The sequence below is a fragment of the Chelonia mydas genome, chromosome 7 (assembly GCF_015237465.2).
Source record: "Chelonia mydas isolate rCheMyd1 chromosome 7, rCheMyd1.pri.v2, whole genome shotgun sequence".
Taxonomy (NCBI): Eukaryota; Metazoa; Chordata; order Testudines; family Cheloniidae; genus Chelonia; species Chelonia mydas.
In genome coordinates, this window is record NC_057853.1 from 44,136,017 (window position 1) to 44,149,627 (window position 13,611).

The 13,611-nt window shown below is 46.0% G+C and overlaps 1 protein-coding gene across 1 annotated transcript; it reads right to left on the reverse strand.

Moving 5' to 3' along the window:
• Positions 1-1,677: 1,677 nt before the first annotated feature.
• CISH (cytokine inducible SH2 containing protein) lies at positions 1,678-12,827 on the reverse strand. Its single transcript, XM_007061851.4, has 3 exons — positions 11,890-12,827; positions 6,296-6,522; positions 1,678-4,990 (listed from the first exon to the last, which is right to left on the reverse strand). The coding sequence occupies exons 1-3, from the start codon at positions 11,934-11,936 to the stop codon at positions 4,488-4,490; spliced, it is 777 nt and encodes a 258-aa protein (XP_007061913.2). The 5' UTR covers positions 11,937-12,827; the 3' UTR covers positions 1,678-4,487.
• Between the last annotated feature and the right edge of the window lie 784 nt (positions 12,828-13,611).

The window sequence follows — 13,611 nt, forward strand, 5'->3', positions numbered from 1 at the left end:
AGATTGGGATCCAAATTCTACTCCCTTACAGAGGGGTGAATCTGGAGTACAGTAGAACCTCAGAGTTATGAGCACCAGAGTTACGAACTGACCAGTCAACCACACACCTCATTTGGAACAGCAAGTACACAATCAGGCAGCAGCAAAGACCAAAAAAAAAAGTTTTAAAAAATGCAAATACCGTACAGTACTGCATTAAACGTGAACTACTAAAAAAAAAAGAAAAAGGGAAAGCAGCATTTTTCTTCACATAGTAGAGTTTCAAAGCTGTATTAAGTTAATGTTCAGTAGTAAACTTTTGAAAGAACAACCCTAATGTTTTGTCAGAGTTACGAACAACCTCCATTCTGAGGTGTTGCGAGGTTCTACTGCAACTCCATTTAAGTGCATGCAGCTATTCCAGATCAGTATCAATGTAACTGAGAGCAGAGTTTTATCCTTGGGGCCTGTGGTGGGGCAGGTCCCCACCCTCAGCAGGAAGGAGTTAAAGAGCTCCTCTGGGCACAGTCAGCCTCAGCCTGGCATGCCTGTGAAGCCTGTCAAGCCTGGAGATGGGCAGGTCCTGAAGTGTATGTGTGCACTGCAGCTGGAAGATGTGATTCCCAGCAGAGGCAGGCAGATGTGTGCCATTTCAGCTCAAGGTAATGCACTGAGAAGAGCAGTGTGGACATTGTGGTAAGGGCTGTGGCTCAGGATAGCTAACCCAAGCCTGGCCAGCTTCCTGGGTCCAAGCCTGGGCAGCTAGCCTGAGCCAACACTCGCACTGCAACATCCCCACTGCTATTTTTAGTGAGCTAGCATGAGTCTGTTTACCCATGCTGGGAACGACACCACACAGCTGCAATGTAGACATACCCTAAAAGGAAGGGTCCCTGCTTGGTGCAGGGTAGCTCTCTGGAGCAGGACTGCAAGTCAGAGCTCCCCCTGCCACTGGAATCATGGGTTGCTGACCAGGGAAACGCCTTGAGAGTATTGGCCACCCAGGCCCTCTCAGAAAGAAGAAGAGCTGGTACTTTTTCTTTTCTCTTTGGCTTCCCTAAGGCCTAGGACTCTGCTCTCTGTGGGCTGCGAAAGCATGATGACTTTTTGTTTGGATTACTTTAGGTCCCCATGCAAGGGAGCAGAGACCCTGAACAGCATGGCCAGAGGGCTATGCCCCAGACTCCAGAACAGAAGAGGAGCCTACCATCTCCCCAAGGGAGTGCTAGAGGTGTATAGCCTACAGTAGAGCCAAATTCAAAACTGGTGTATAAAGGTGCACTTCAAAAGACTTCTAGTTGCATTGCACCTACTTACACCCAGATTTTAGACTCTGGAGGGTTTTCTCTCCCAGGTACTAGCAATATTAAGATGGGTCAGATGCTTTCATAAACTATTTGAGAGTGTTCCTTCCATCCCTGGCAATTGGAGACCTGTGATTTTGCTGCCCATAACTATTGTGTACGGAGTGGCAATCAGATTCCTATTCACCTTGTGATGTTCAGATCAGAATTTTCTAAAACTCTGAACTCTCCTGATAACTACAAAATAAAAACTTGGGTTTGTGTGTATTTGGCAGGACAGGGAGGCTGGCTAAGAGCTTGTTCCGTGTTCTCAGATTCGGTTTTTGAAAAGATTAAATGAAGAGTCACTGTTTGATGATCCTACTTGGATATGACCACAGAGTTTTAGATTGAATGGCTTTAAAATATCAGACTTTTATTTAAAATCCAGGTCAAATGATTTTAAAAAAACTGTTTCAAGGCTAGAAGAAAGTGACTTTTTGGAGTCTATGTATATTATTATTTATATTGCAATAGAACTCAGAGGCCCCATGTGCTAGGTGCTGTACAAATATCACAGAGAGCACCCTTGCCCATAAGAGCTTACAGCCTCCAGTTGTCCCTGTGCATCCACTCACTTTCAGATGGACCAAGCATGCCACATTGTTACCCTCTTCTCCCACCCATTCTTCCTACCCAGGAGCTCTTTGGGCAAGAGCTCCGAAACCTGCAGGCTCGATTCCCGCACCAGCCCCACAAAGGAAAAAGGTCGGCTGTTGGGACACAGCTGAATGGGAGTCACTAGTGGATGGTTCAGAAAGCAGAACCACTTACCCGCTCCCTACGCACATTACTGTAGTGACTGGGTCTCTCCCAGAGAGCTGCCACATATGCAGCTCAGCTTGGCAAGTCATACGGGTTTCCCAAGATCATTATTGTGAGTTCCATAGCTGGAGTTTCCCAATCTCCAACCCCCCCCACCCCCACCTCCACCCAGCGGACAGATGAGCTTGTCTAAAAGGAAGCCTTGTTCAGTGGTCTTATGGGTTTTTTTTAAATGTATTTTCTATTTGTTTTTTAATTTTCTATTCTCATTTGATTGCCTTTCCACAGCCCCTGCGTGGGGGCAGAGGTGCAGTAACAGAGAAACCTGACCTCACACACGCATGCTGTCAATCATCAAAGTATGGAAAACAAAGCCAGCAATACTACCAGCATGTAAAATGAGACAAGAAATGAGCGTTGACTAAATACACTGGGCCGTGTTGCCCCTTAAGCAGGATGCTCCTATCTAGTGGAGAGGAAACTCCACTGGTTTCCTTCAGACTATTATCCCCTGGGGTGTTGTCCTATCTCTTCCTCCCCTTCCAGCTCTGTGAACAAGCTGGGATGTCTCTCCCCAAATACACCCAGCCCTGGGACCTATGTAGGCCAGGGCCTACTGCCTGCTAAAGTCCTGAGGGTTCAGAGGTGAGGGAAGATGCTGTGGAGAGGAGCAGCCCCCCTAGACCCATGTGTCCCTTTCCCAGCTGCATCTTCCTCACACACACCCCCCACCCCCACAGCCCTGTGGACTGGTCTCCATGAGGTTGGGCAAGTGGTGGGAGATAATGATGGTTCCGAGGAGGCAGTCTTCCCCCTTCCATGCTCATTGCTATGCAGAATCCACCCATTCTGTGCCTCCTCCTTCTGCAGGGGATGATATGGCCCTTTGTGACCGATTTGCTGCATGGGGGCGGAGGCAGAGGGCTGGGGGTAATAGCTTCATTTTAGAACGCAAGGGTCACAAGACATTGATCAAAGATTCCACAGATAGAGGTCTGGGGGAGGGAGAAGGCAGGGCTGTAGGGTGTGGATACTGGCAAAGGGAGGAAGCTCAATTGCTGTTTCTATTATGGGATGCAAAAGCAATACTGGCATCAGTTAGATTAAGTCTCTTTCAAGTGAGAAGGTGCTACCAGCAAATTAAACAGGGGATAACAAAATCAGACACAGCTCTGATTGAAGCTGCCTGGTGGTGGTTGGCTAGTTATTTAGTGCTGAATGGGGCAGAGGGGCTGGTTATTTGGCAGCATGGTGATGATGGAGCAGGGACAAGTGTTTTTTTTTTCCCTGTGCCACTGAAAGAATAAATAAATAAATAACCTCAAACCATGTGTCGTCAGTGCAGCTCAGCAGAGCCAGCTTTGAGCCAGGGCCAGGATGCCACCACCCTTCTCCCTGCTTCACCAAGGCAAGGGCAGTGCCAAGAGATTGACACTGATGGGAAGAAAACACAATTCATTCGGGATAGATGCCCACAACCCCCAATGCCTGAAGATAATCAGCAGGGGACTTGGGTTGCCAAGGACTTGATTTAAAAGTGTTACTTGGAACTTCCTTTTGAAATGGGAAATAGAATGGGGGTGGGGAGGGGAACAGAGTGGGGCCTCCTTGTCCCAAACTCAATATCCAGAACCTGTGAACTTGCAGGGGAGAGGTGTTTTTGTTCAAAAATTCTTCCAATCTTGGGCCATCTTCCAACCGTGGTGACATCCCAGTGAAATATATAGATGCCTGCCATACATACACTCTGAGGTCACAGCATTTCCAGTTTGTGAAGAAAGGAAATAGACCATATGTTTCAGAGATAGGACCCAGGTGCCAAAATTTGGATCCAGACTTTCATCTGAATCTCAGTTTCCCCCCTGCTTCCAGGGGTGTTTGGATGTGGAATTTAGAGTGGCCTACTACAAAGACAGGGTCAAAGAGGTGACACTCAAATCCCGATCCAAACTGCCCTGGAGTTTTGGGTTTGGTCTGGGTTGGGATCCTTTATTCCAGCCCAGGTCCATCCCTAATTCCTTGAAAGGAAAAGAAACAAAAACAATGGACTAAAAGGTGCCTTAAAGTATCAGGAGAGAGGCTAACAAGGAAATAAATAGTGATAAGAACAATGGTAATACTCCTAACGTCACGGCAGCTCTGAAATTCAAGTAGTGTGCACGTGTCAAGAGCACTTCCTTCAAGCCTCTGAGGCTCGGAGGTCGGATTGTGTCCCACAGTTCACTGGTACAACCAGCTCCCTCCCTGGTGTAGGCATGGAATTGGGGGAGGGGAGAGAAAAAGTGGATGCAGCCACTGCTGATGACCATGTCTTTACTGTACCCCCTTGATGCCATGCTTCAGCAAGATAAAAAGACATCAAGATTCTAGTCTGTTGGTCAGAGGCCCATCAGCTGCACCTCAGAGCTGGAAGGGATATTGCTTCAAATAGTACCCCATCCTCCTGGGCAGTGGCAGCTGGTCCACCTCCACTGTTGACTTGTTGATCTGTAGCCGGCACAGGTGCTGTAGGCTGGGGACACTGTCCTTGCGGCTGAGTGGCCGTATCAGCTTCAAGTGCACTGCCGCAGCCACCATCTCCTTTTGCACGGGGGACAGGGGCGAGGGCGGTGGATAGGGGGCCTCATTCTTATTCTCCACTGTGCAGGACATGACATAGTGCTGGATAAGGCTGACCACATCTGGGAAGGCCAGGATGCGGGGTTTGGACAGGCAGTTCGAGTCGAGCCGGAACTTGCTGTCGGCATATTCAATGCGCACGTTGGTGGGACCCCGGTTGGTCTTGACAGAGAGCGTGAACAGGTAGCTGGGGTGGGTGCTGTCCCGTACCAGGAAGGTACCCTCAGGCATCTTCTGAAGATGCTGCTTGGCCTCGCTGGCTGTGATAGATCCCCAATACCAGCCTGGAAAGGAATCACAGAAAGAGAGTTCATTTAGAAAGAAAGAAAGAAAGAAAGAAAGAAAGAATCGTCACTAGACTGAAAACACAGGCTGCTCATAACAGGGAGGCAGGAGCAGGCTTTATGGGAATTACAGTAGAGATGGCATAGCCAAGCCCTGCAGGGTTTCCAGCTTATGTTTTTCATCAGTGTGCTCAGGCTGGAGGAGGGGAGGCCATGCTGCAGTGTTTGGGGCTTACAGAGACAGAGGAGCCAGTTCCTCTTTCTGTCAATGGAGCAATTAAAGGCAAAGCTCCCGTGTATGCTAGTGATGGGCTACTTTGTGATACAAACACTGGCTGTGTGGTGGCTGAGACCGGGACCACTCATTGCACTGATAAGTTTCCGCTGTAACAGTTTCTGGGGCAAGACACTTACAGCAGACCAACCTTAGTGCCCAGCAACCTTCCTAAGTCATTATGCAAGGTAGCCTATTTCCCCTTGTTTTTTCCTACCCCCCCCCCCCCCGGTCTTCTGGTTAAACTTGGATTTATGCTGGAAGTGGCCCACCTTGATTGTCATGCACATTGTGGGGAGTGGTCAGTTTGGATGAGCTATTGCCAGCAGGAGAGTGAGTTTGTGTGGGTTTTTTTTTTTTGTGTGTGTGTGTGTGTGGTTTGGGGGGGGGTGTGGGGGGTGTGAGAAAACCTGGATTTGTGCTGGAAATGGCCCACCTTGATTTTCATGCATGTTGTAAGGTGCGTGGTCATTTTGGATAGGCTATTACCAGCAGGAGAGTGAGTTTGTGTGTGTGGTTTTTGGAGGGGGGTGAGGGGGTGAGAGAACCTGGATTCCTGCAGGAAATGGCCCACCTTGATTATAATACACATTGTGATGCGAGTGGTCACTTTGGATGGGCTATTACCAGCAAGAGAGTAAGTTTGTCTGAGGGGGGGCAGAGAGTGAGAAAACCTGGATTTGTGCTGGAAATGGCCCATCTTGATGATCACTTTAGATAAACTATTACCAGCAGGAGAGTGGGGTGGGAGGAGCTATTGTTTATGGTGTCTGTATGTATAGTGGTAATTTCCACAGTATGCATCCGATGAAGTGAGCTGTAGCTCACGAAAGCTCATGCTCAAATAAATTGGTTAGTCTCCAAGGTGCCACAAGTCTTCCTTTCTTTTTGCGAATACAGACTAACACGGCTGTTACTCTGAAACCTTCCTAGGAAAGGAGTTTCTTCTTGGAGGTGGCTCACAGAGAGTTCTTCCCCACACCCTGTGGCCTCCTCACCCAGTGACCTCATGCTGGTGGGTAGAGCCTTACCAGATTCTCGCAGGTAGGAGAAGGTTTTTGCAATGCATAGCAGGTCTTCTTCAGGATCTCGCATCTGAGGCAGGTTATTCTCAGGAGCAGGTGCCATGAAGGCAGGAGCAGATTCTCCTTGGAAGACCGTAACGGAGCGAGGTTGCATGATCTGCTCTGACAAATCCACTGCAATGCCTCTGAGCGACTGTCTCCTGATCTTCTCCTCTGCGAGCAAAGGATGGGGTCTGAAACAAAGGACACATTGTATGATTTTTAGCTTGCCTTGCCTAGGGCTGCATTATCAGCTCAGACTCTGCTATGCGTGCTACAGCACGTGTTCTGTAAACAGATCCTCACTATGGTTATGTTTCCAACAGAAGTAGAAAAGGGAAAAAACAAACATCACAGAGCTAAAGATGAGCCCCTCGATGCAGGGAGGGATGGGTGGCTTTTTCCACCTTGGGAGGAACACTAGTTCAAACACTACCTTGAAACTCCAAGAGCCTGACATTCCTCTAATCCAGTGGTTCTCAACCAGGGGTACGCATACCTCTGAGGGGTATGCAGAGTCTTCCAGGGGGTACATCAACTCATCTAGATATTTGCCTAGTTTTACACCAGGCTACATAAAAAGCACTAGCAAAGTCAGTACAAACTACAATTTCATACAGACAACGGCTTGTTTATACTGCTCTATATACTATACGCTGAAATGTAAGTGCAATATTTATATTCCAGTTGATTTATTTCATAATTATATGGTAAAAATGAGAAAGTCAGCAATTTTTCCATAATAGTGTGCTGTGATACTTTGGCATTTTTATGTCTGATTTTGTAAGCAAGTAGTTTTTAAGTGAGGTGAAACTTCGGGGTACGCAAGACAAATCAGACTCCTGAAAGGGGTACAGTAGTCTGGAACGGTTGAGAGACACTGCTCTAATATATAGGATACTGCATTTTTAATAAGGCTGTAGGGAGGAGATACAGATAGGGTTCCTGATGACATGCAGTGGGCCTGATTCTGTTTCACTGGTGTAAACTTCACTGGAGTTACTACAGATTTATGACAGTGTGTCTGAGAGGAGAATCAGCTCCTCCACGTTATCCTCCTGTCACTGCAGGTTGGCCTGATCTTGTCATGCCTGTTAGAAGCTAAGCGTGTGCTGATCTTGAAATGCCATCACAGAGGAATAACTAGCCAGTCCCTGGCATCAAATGGCATGAAGGAAACTTAGTGTAAAGTGTAACCACCCAGCCCCTGGCATATTTATCATGGTAGAAGGGTTCCAACAAGGTAGTGCCATGGTGAGCATTGTTCAGTGTGGTTATAAATCTTCAAAGGGAGCAGTATTGTAGCCTTCTAGCAACTAGCTGTAATGTGTCCCATTGCCCTGTGATCAGTCCTTCTCTGTACCATGGGGAATGCTAAAAGAAGGTGTGACCTGTGGTGAGAGTACAGGATGATGGAGTGTGAGGAGGGAGCTCTCATTCCCAGTCAGACTTCTAAGTCTGAGGAATCAGCCCAGAGTTTTCACTGCCAAGGGAATGTACAAAGCTGCGTGTCCTGCAGGAGTCTGAAAATAAGCAGCACGTGTCTCGGTGCTCTAGGTGAGCAGCACCCCACATGCATGGCTCCTGCATGTGAAAATCCTACAGAGCTGGCAAGAATGAGATGCAAGATTAAAGGAAAGAGAACAAAAAGAGAGCAGCTGATAGGAGGGTCTGATTGGGCCTGGCTTGGGCCTTCCATCTTCTGGCACTCTTCACCTTCACTCAACCCTGTGCCACAGCATATCTCAAATGTTTATCTCTACTGCACCTGGCACCAAGGTGACCTCTCTAGGGTAAAAAAATATAAGGTAAATGTGTTCCCAGGGAAATGCAATACAATCCCCAACTTGAGACCTAGGGACTGTCTGAAGCTAATGGAGATTAAAAAGGCAGCTGCAGCATTCTCTCACGTCATAGGAAAAAGAGGGCGAGAGAGGACGGATGTCCCTGGCATTTCTCCTCCAATCTTATCAACTTTGTCCTTTGTATAGACAGTGACATTTAATGGGCACACAAATGTGGACGAGGCAGGGGATAAGGTTACAGACTGATCTTCCCCACCCTACCTTGACTTGGCCCACTCCTCTCTCCAGCCCTCTCACCCTGCTGTGTCCCAATTGTGGGACAAAGACCCAAAAGGAGAGACATATGAAGAACAATAGCACGGAGGGGATTGAAGGGGAGTTTTTCCTTTAAGAGAGAGAGCAAGCTGCAGTCGGAGTTCCATGGTTCTGCATTTCGAATGTAACTACGTAGAGAGTTTTTATGGGGCCATAGGTAAATCTGGCTCTAAAGTGAGGGACACACAGTGTTCTCAAACAATGAAGGGCAGTCAAGGAGGACACACTGATCCCACAAAATCAAATGCTCCACAGACTTTCAGAAGAGACTGTTGTGAGTTAAAACATCAGCCAAATGGTCTTCTTCAGCCAATCCCTACTTTAGAAAAGCAAGATATGACATGCATGGACTTTGAATCCTGCCTATTAATTTCTATCCTAGAAGACCTCACCTGCTAAATCTTTGTTCTAGCCCCTAGTCTTCACCAGTATTCTCTGATAACTAGTGTACAAAGCGTTTCTCTGTGGCTCTTGTCTTGCAGGCAATGGCTCTGGATAAGATTCCCTTCCATGGTAGCACTGTCATGAAGGAAGCCCAGACACTTTCTCCAAGGAGAGTCTCACCTGGGTATTATTTAGTAGCTTTTGGGCACTGCCTGTACTCTTTCAAAAAGAAAGAGTACAGGCCTGATCCTCCACTGCCTTGCACCTTGTGTAATCACTGTGCAAAGTGGGTGTCAAATGCTACTCTCGGTGGAGGATTCAAATTTGGTAGCTTTCAACACCAGCAGTTTGTGTTGCACAGGTATAAATGACTGCACAAGGTGAAAAGTAAGGGAGAAGGAGTCCCATGGTGCATAGGCCCCATTCCCAGCTCCTGAACAATAACACTGCAGCTTGGATTCCAAAATTGAGCTTGCTTCTTCTTGGAAATGTTTCTGCTATGCCCACAGGCAAAGTCTTGTGTTTAAAGAAATGTTTTCTTGTTGCTAGCATGAGAACCATTTTGCTTTTTAGACACCTGATTTGGGAAAGGGATTAAGATTTGTCTGAGGGAGATGGAGAGATCAGGAAGTGGTTTTGAATGGAATCTTTAGACAATCACTAGGTACCTTAACTGATCATTTATTAGAAAGTTCTGCTCCCGCTTTCACTATGCTGCTTCTGTATCTTCCATTTGTTTCGTGGAATGCTGTCTCTGAACCTCCAGGACTCATCTTGAAGCCACCCTGGGGAGGCCCTTTCACTAAAGGAAGCTGTGAATCCATTCACATTTCACTTCAGAGATGTAGAAAGGGCTCAAATCTTTAAACTCTATGTACAATCATAGGTGCTGGAACTAGGAGTGCGGGAGGTGCTGGCGCACCCTCTGGCTTGAAGTGGTTTCCATTATATACAGGGTTTACAGTTTGATTCAATGGCTCTCAGCACCCCTACTATAAAAATTGTTCCAGCACCCCTGTGTACAGTCCCCTCTCTGTAGTCACAAGGGCTCTTGTGAAGTGGGGCCAGTGTGGATCGGAGAAAGATGAGTTCACCTACAGTGCTCATCCTCTGGCTCCCATATGCTCCCTGACTATCCTGCCACCTAAAACCCGTGGAGCCCTAAACCCCCATGCATTTCCAGAGGGGCTTCTTCCACAATATCCAGGGAAAGGCCACAGGGGATGCTGCATGGATTGTGCTCCCCTGTCCCCTCCCATACATATAAAAAGCCTGGGGTGACACAACCTCTAGTGACCACAGTGCAGTGAAAGTAAGTTTTAAAATCCAGGTGTGGCAGGAACGTGGACCCATTAATGGAGTCTAATAAATGATGAATCAAAGGTGGCTGAACTACTAAACAAGACAAAAAGAAAAGAGGTCAAGGATCAGGAATGAACAGAATACACTGTGACTATAGCTGCTATTATGAACCAGATAAAGAACTATGTGGAAGAAACTGTATTTATAAAAATCAGCAGGTCCAGTTGATATGCATCTTTTTGTCCTAAAAAAAGTAGCAAACAAACTTTTTCTGACACCTCGAGAAAAGCCCTGGAGAACGGAGAAGATACAAGAGCGCAGACACAAACGGTACCAATTAAAGTGATCTTTGCCATTCCCTCTGTGATAAGTCAAACTTCATAACAACACACATAGTGAAACAGTACAGGAAGAAGGGTCCAGTCCTACACTCCTTATATTGGCAAACTCCCATCAACTCCCACGGGACTTTTGCCTGAGTAAGAAGGGCAGGATTGGATCCAAAATGCATACAATTTTAGAGGACAATGGAACTTGGAGCAATAAACAAGCAGCTTTATAAAGACAAACAGTGGACAAACCTCCCCCATTTGAATGAAGTACAGGTTATTAATGGATGATAGATATGCTGTAGATATGACATATTTGCACTTCAGTAAAGCATATGATAGTGTCCTGCAAAGCTTAACCTGAAAAATTAATTTCAAGCAGCTTGACTATGAGGACCGCCATGTGGGCTGAAAACATGGGAGAAATCAAGCAAAGGAAGACATAGGTTGAGCAGCAGGAAAATATTTGTAATATTGAGCTCTATGAGACATTGGAGGCTCTTTGGGGAAGTGGTGGAAATCCCCACACTTGAGTCACTTAAAAGTAGACAGAGCAGAAGTATAACACTGTGAGGAAAATCTTCTAGTGGCAGACAGGATGGTTAAAATGACATCATGGCCAGACATTAATGAAGGTAGGAGCTTGCAAATATTTCCAAGTGCACAAATGCCTGATATATTCATGCAGATCAGGTACGTACATATGTAGATGACCCATTTAGTCCCTAACTGGCCATGTGAGCATGCAAATGCCAATATGCATGCGCCAGCCAGGGGTACTTATATGATAAAATTAGGCATGCACAAGAATTTATTTGCACCTTATTGGCTATCTGGGGCACTAGGGCTTTTCCCCATCTTAAATTTTTATAATGCACTGTATGTATACACATGTATGTGTACACACACACACACACAATCTTGTATAGAAAAGCTATCCAAGAAGAAATATGCATTCATTCTATATATTCATTTGGAATTAGACAAGGACAGTTTAAAAAAAAATCCTGAAAAGCTTTTCCCTGTAAGTAGTTCGTTTCCATGGAGAAATCGGATAGCTCCTATTATTCTGTGCTTCTGTCCTCTGTAGTTTTACATATGATACATTGTATAGCATAGTCAGAATTTTCCCCTAGCTAATTTTTACCCTGTAAGGACCTTGAGTGCCATGTGATTTCTCAGCTCTAGAGAGAGCATGGATATCAGGGTGTCCGTTCATGCCCTTCTTGGACAAAATATATAAAAACCAGAAACACAACACACTCACATGTACTGAGGGCCAGATACTCAGCTGGTGCAAATCAGCATAGCCCCATTAACTTGAATAGACCTACGCCAGTTTATACCAGCTGAGGATCTGCCCCAGAGTCTGTTATTGACAATTCTCAAATCAAGCGTTTAAAATGAAGGCTGCGAGGAATCTTACCCCTGAACACAGAGGATCATGTCACTCCAGGACCAGGAAAAACGCATTAAGTCTTCAATAGGATGGGAAAACGGTCTTCCCCCTTTTCTTGCCTTCTTCTTCTTTGTTCCCCAGAGGAGCTAGGACAAGTCTTTAGTTAGGAATTCACAGGAAGAAAAGACTGGACTGCTCCCAACAAACCTCTCCCACGGCACTCTGGAGTTCACACACCGGGAGAAGCCAAGCAGAAAGCAAATCAGGCTGCCCAGAGAAAGACTTTACTGATTTTTCAGCAACTTTAGCTAGGAAAATATGCGCAGTCTTGGTACTTTTGAAGATAAGAAAATATATTCTTGCTCTGATTAAAAAGAAAAAAAAAATTTAAAATGACCAGAGAAAAGGAAAAACGATTTTAAAAGAAGGAATGAAATCTCCTTCAGAACGACCTTTCAAGTCAGGATAAAGCTCCTCCGAAATAACAATAAATATCAATAAATAATCTCCCTGAATGTAGAACTGGGAGAGCTGCAACCTACTTGAACGCTGGCTCCAGGACTAATGAAGCTCTGGGAAAAAACACAACTAAGTAATCTTTTGTTTGCCCCTTTTAATCTGTTCCAGGAAGTGACGGATTCCTGGAATTGTATTGTATTCACATCACTGTTCTGACATTAAAAAACAAAAAGTATAAATAGACGTGTCCATAATGGACATCTTGATGTCAGCACTGCACTCCAGAGAATTGGGAGGGGAGAGGGAAGGGAAGAGCCTCCAAAATATACCAAAATCCTCAAGGAAAAAGGCAGGATCAGGTCAGATTGGTCATCTCCTTCCAGGGACCCAGCTGAAAAGTTGTAAATTGTTTTCTGTTTTATAAAGCATTTGGCTGCTGTCCCTCTATGTGTTCAAAGAAATACCTTTGATAGATTTCCAAGAACTTTCCAGGAAAGCAGGGCTGGACCATAGAGCTCTGCCAATCAGAGCAAACCGAGGCTGGGCTGGACCTCAGAGCTCTGCCAATCAGAGGCGAATGAGGCTGGGCTGACGCTGGAAGCTGCAATGAGCCCAGCCCCACAGTCACAGAGAAACGCACGCACACAGCAGAAAAGAGGGAGGGAAATGCAGGCAGCAGTTACAATCACCAGGGGCATATGACTAGGAAAAAGCGAGATTAGAAACCTCGCTGACCATTCCCAGATGGCTATGTGAAAACAGAGAGTTGCTGTAATGCACCCCCTGCTGCAAATATCAGCAAGTAACCTCCTTGTTAGGCTGATATGTACCACAAGGCTGTGATCAAGAAATTTCCCCTCCTCTAGTTTTAACTTGAAGCATCAACCTTGCCAATACCCCCTGCTTTCTCATAAAAACAAACAATCTTTCCCTTTCCTCACCAACCTGGCAGTGTCTGGCCAGACACGCTGAGATTTCAACACTGAGATTCATGTTTTCCAAGTGGATTTGGTGAAGGTGAAAGGTGCTGAGTTGACAGCCCCAGAGATAATTCCTCTTTAATTCACAACACAAGGACAGAAGGGGCAACAGCTGAGCAAACGCCTTCTAAGGAATATAGAAGGTAAGACTGGAAGGAACTTCCTGGGTCATTGAGTCCAGTTCCTGCTATTGCAGGCAAGCCCATCCTATAATCCCATTAATAAATTTATCATGTTCCCTCTTCAAACTAGTTAGTTTGTTTGCCCCCATTCCTCCTACTGGGATGCTGTTCCAGAACCTCACTCCTCT

Bases quoted from the DNA above. Each gene is read 5' to 3' on its own strand.
- CISH (XM_007061851.4), bottom strand. From the start codon at position 11,936: ATGCGTTTTTCCTGGTCCTGGAGTGACATGATCCTCTGTGTTCAGGG. The intron at 6,523-11,889 runs GTAAGATTCCTC...CCTTTGTTTCAG, and splicing joins ATGATCCTCTGTGTTCAGGG to ACCCCATCCTTTGCTCGCAG. The intron at 4,991-6,295 runs GTAAGGCTCTAC...ATTCCTTTCCAG, and splicing joins CTCCTACCTGCGAGAATCTG to GCTGGTATTGGGGATCTATC.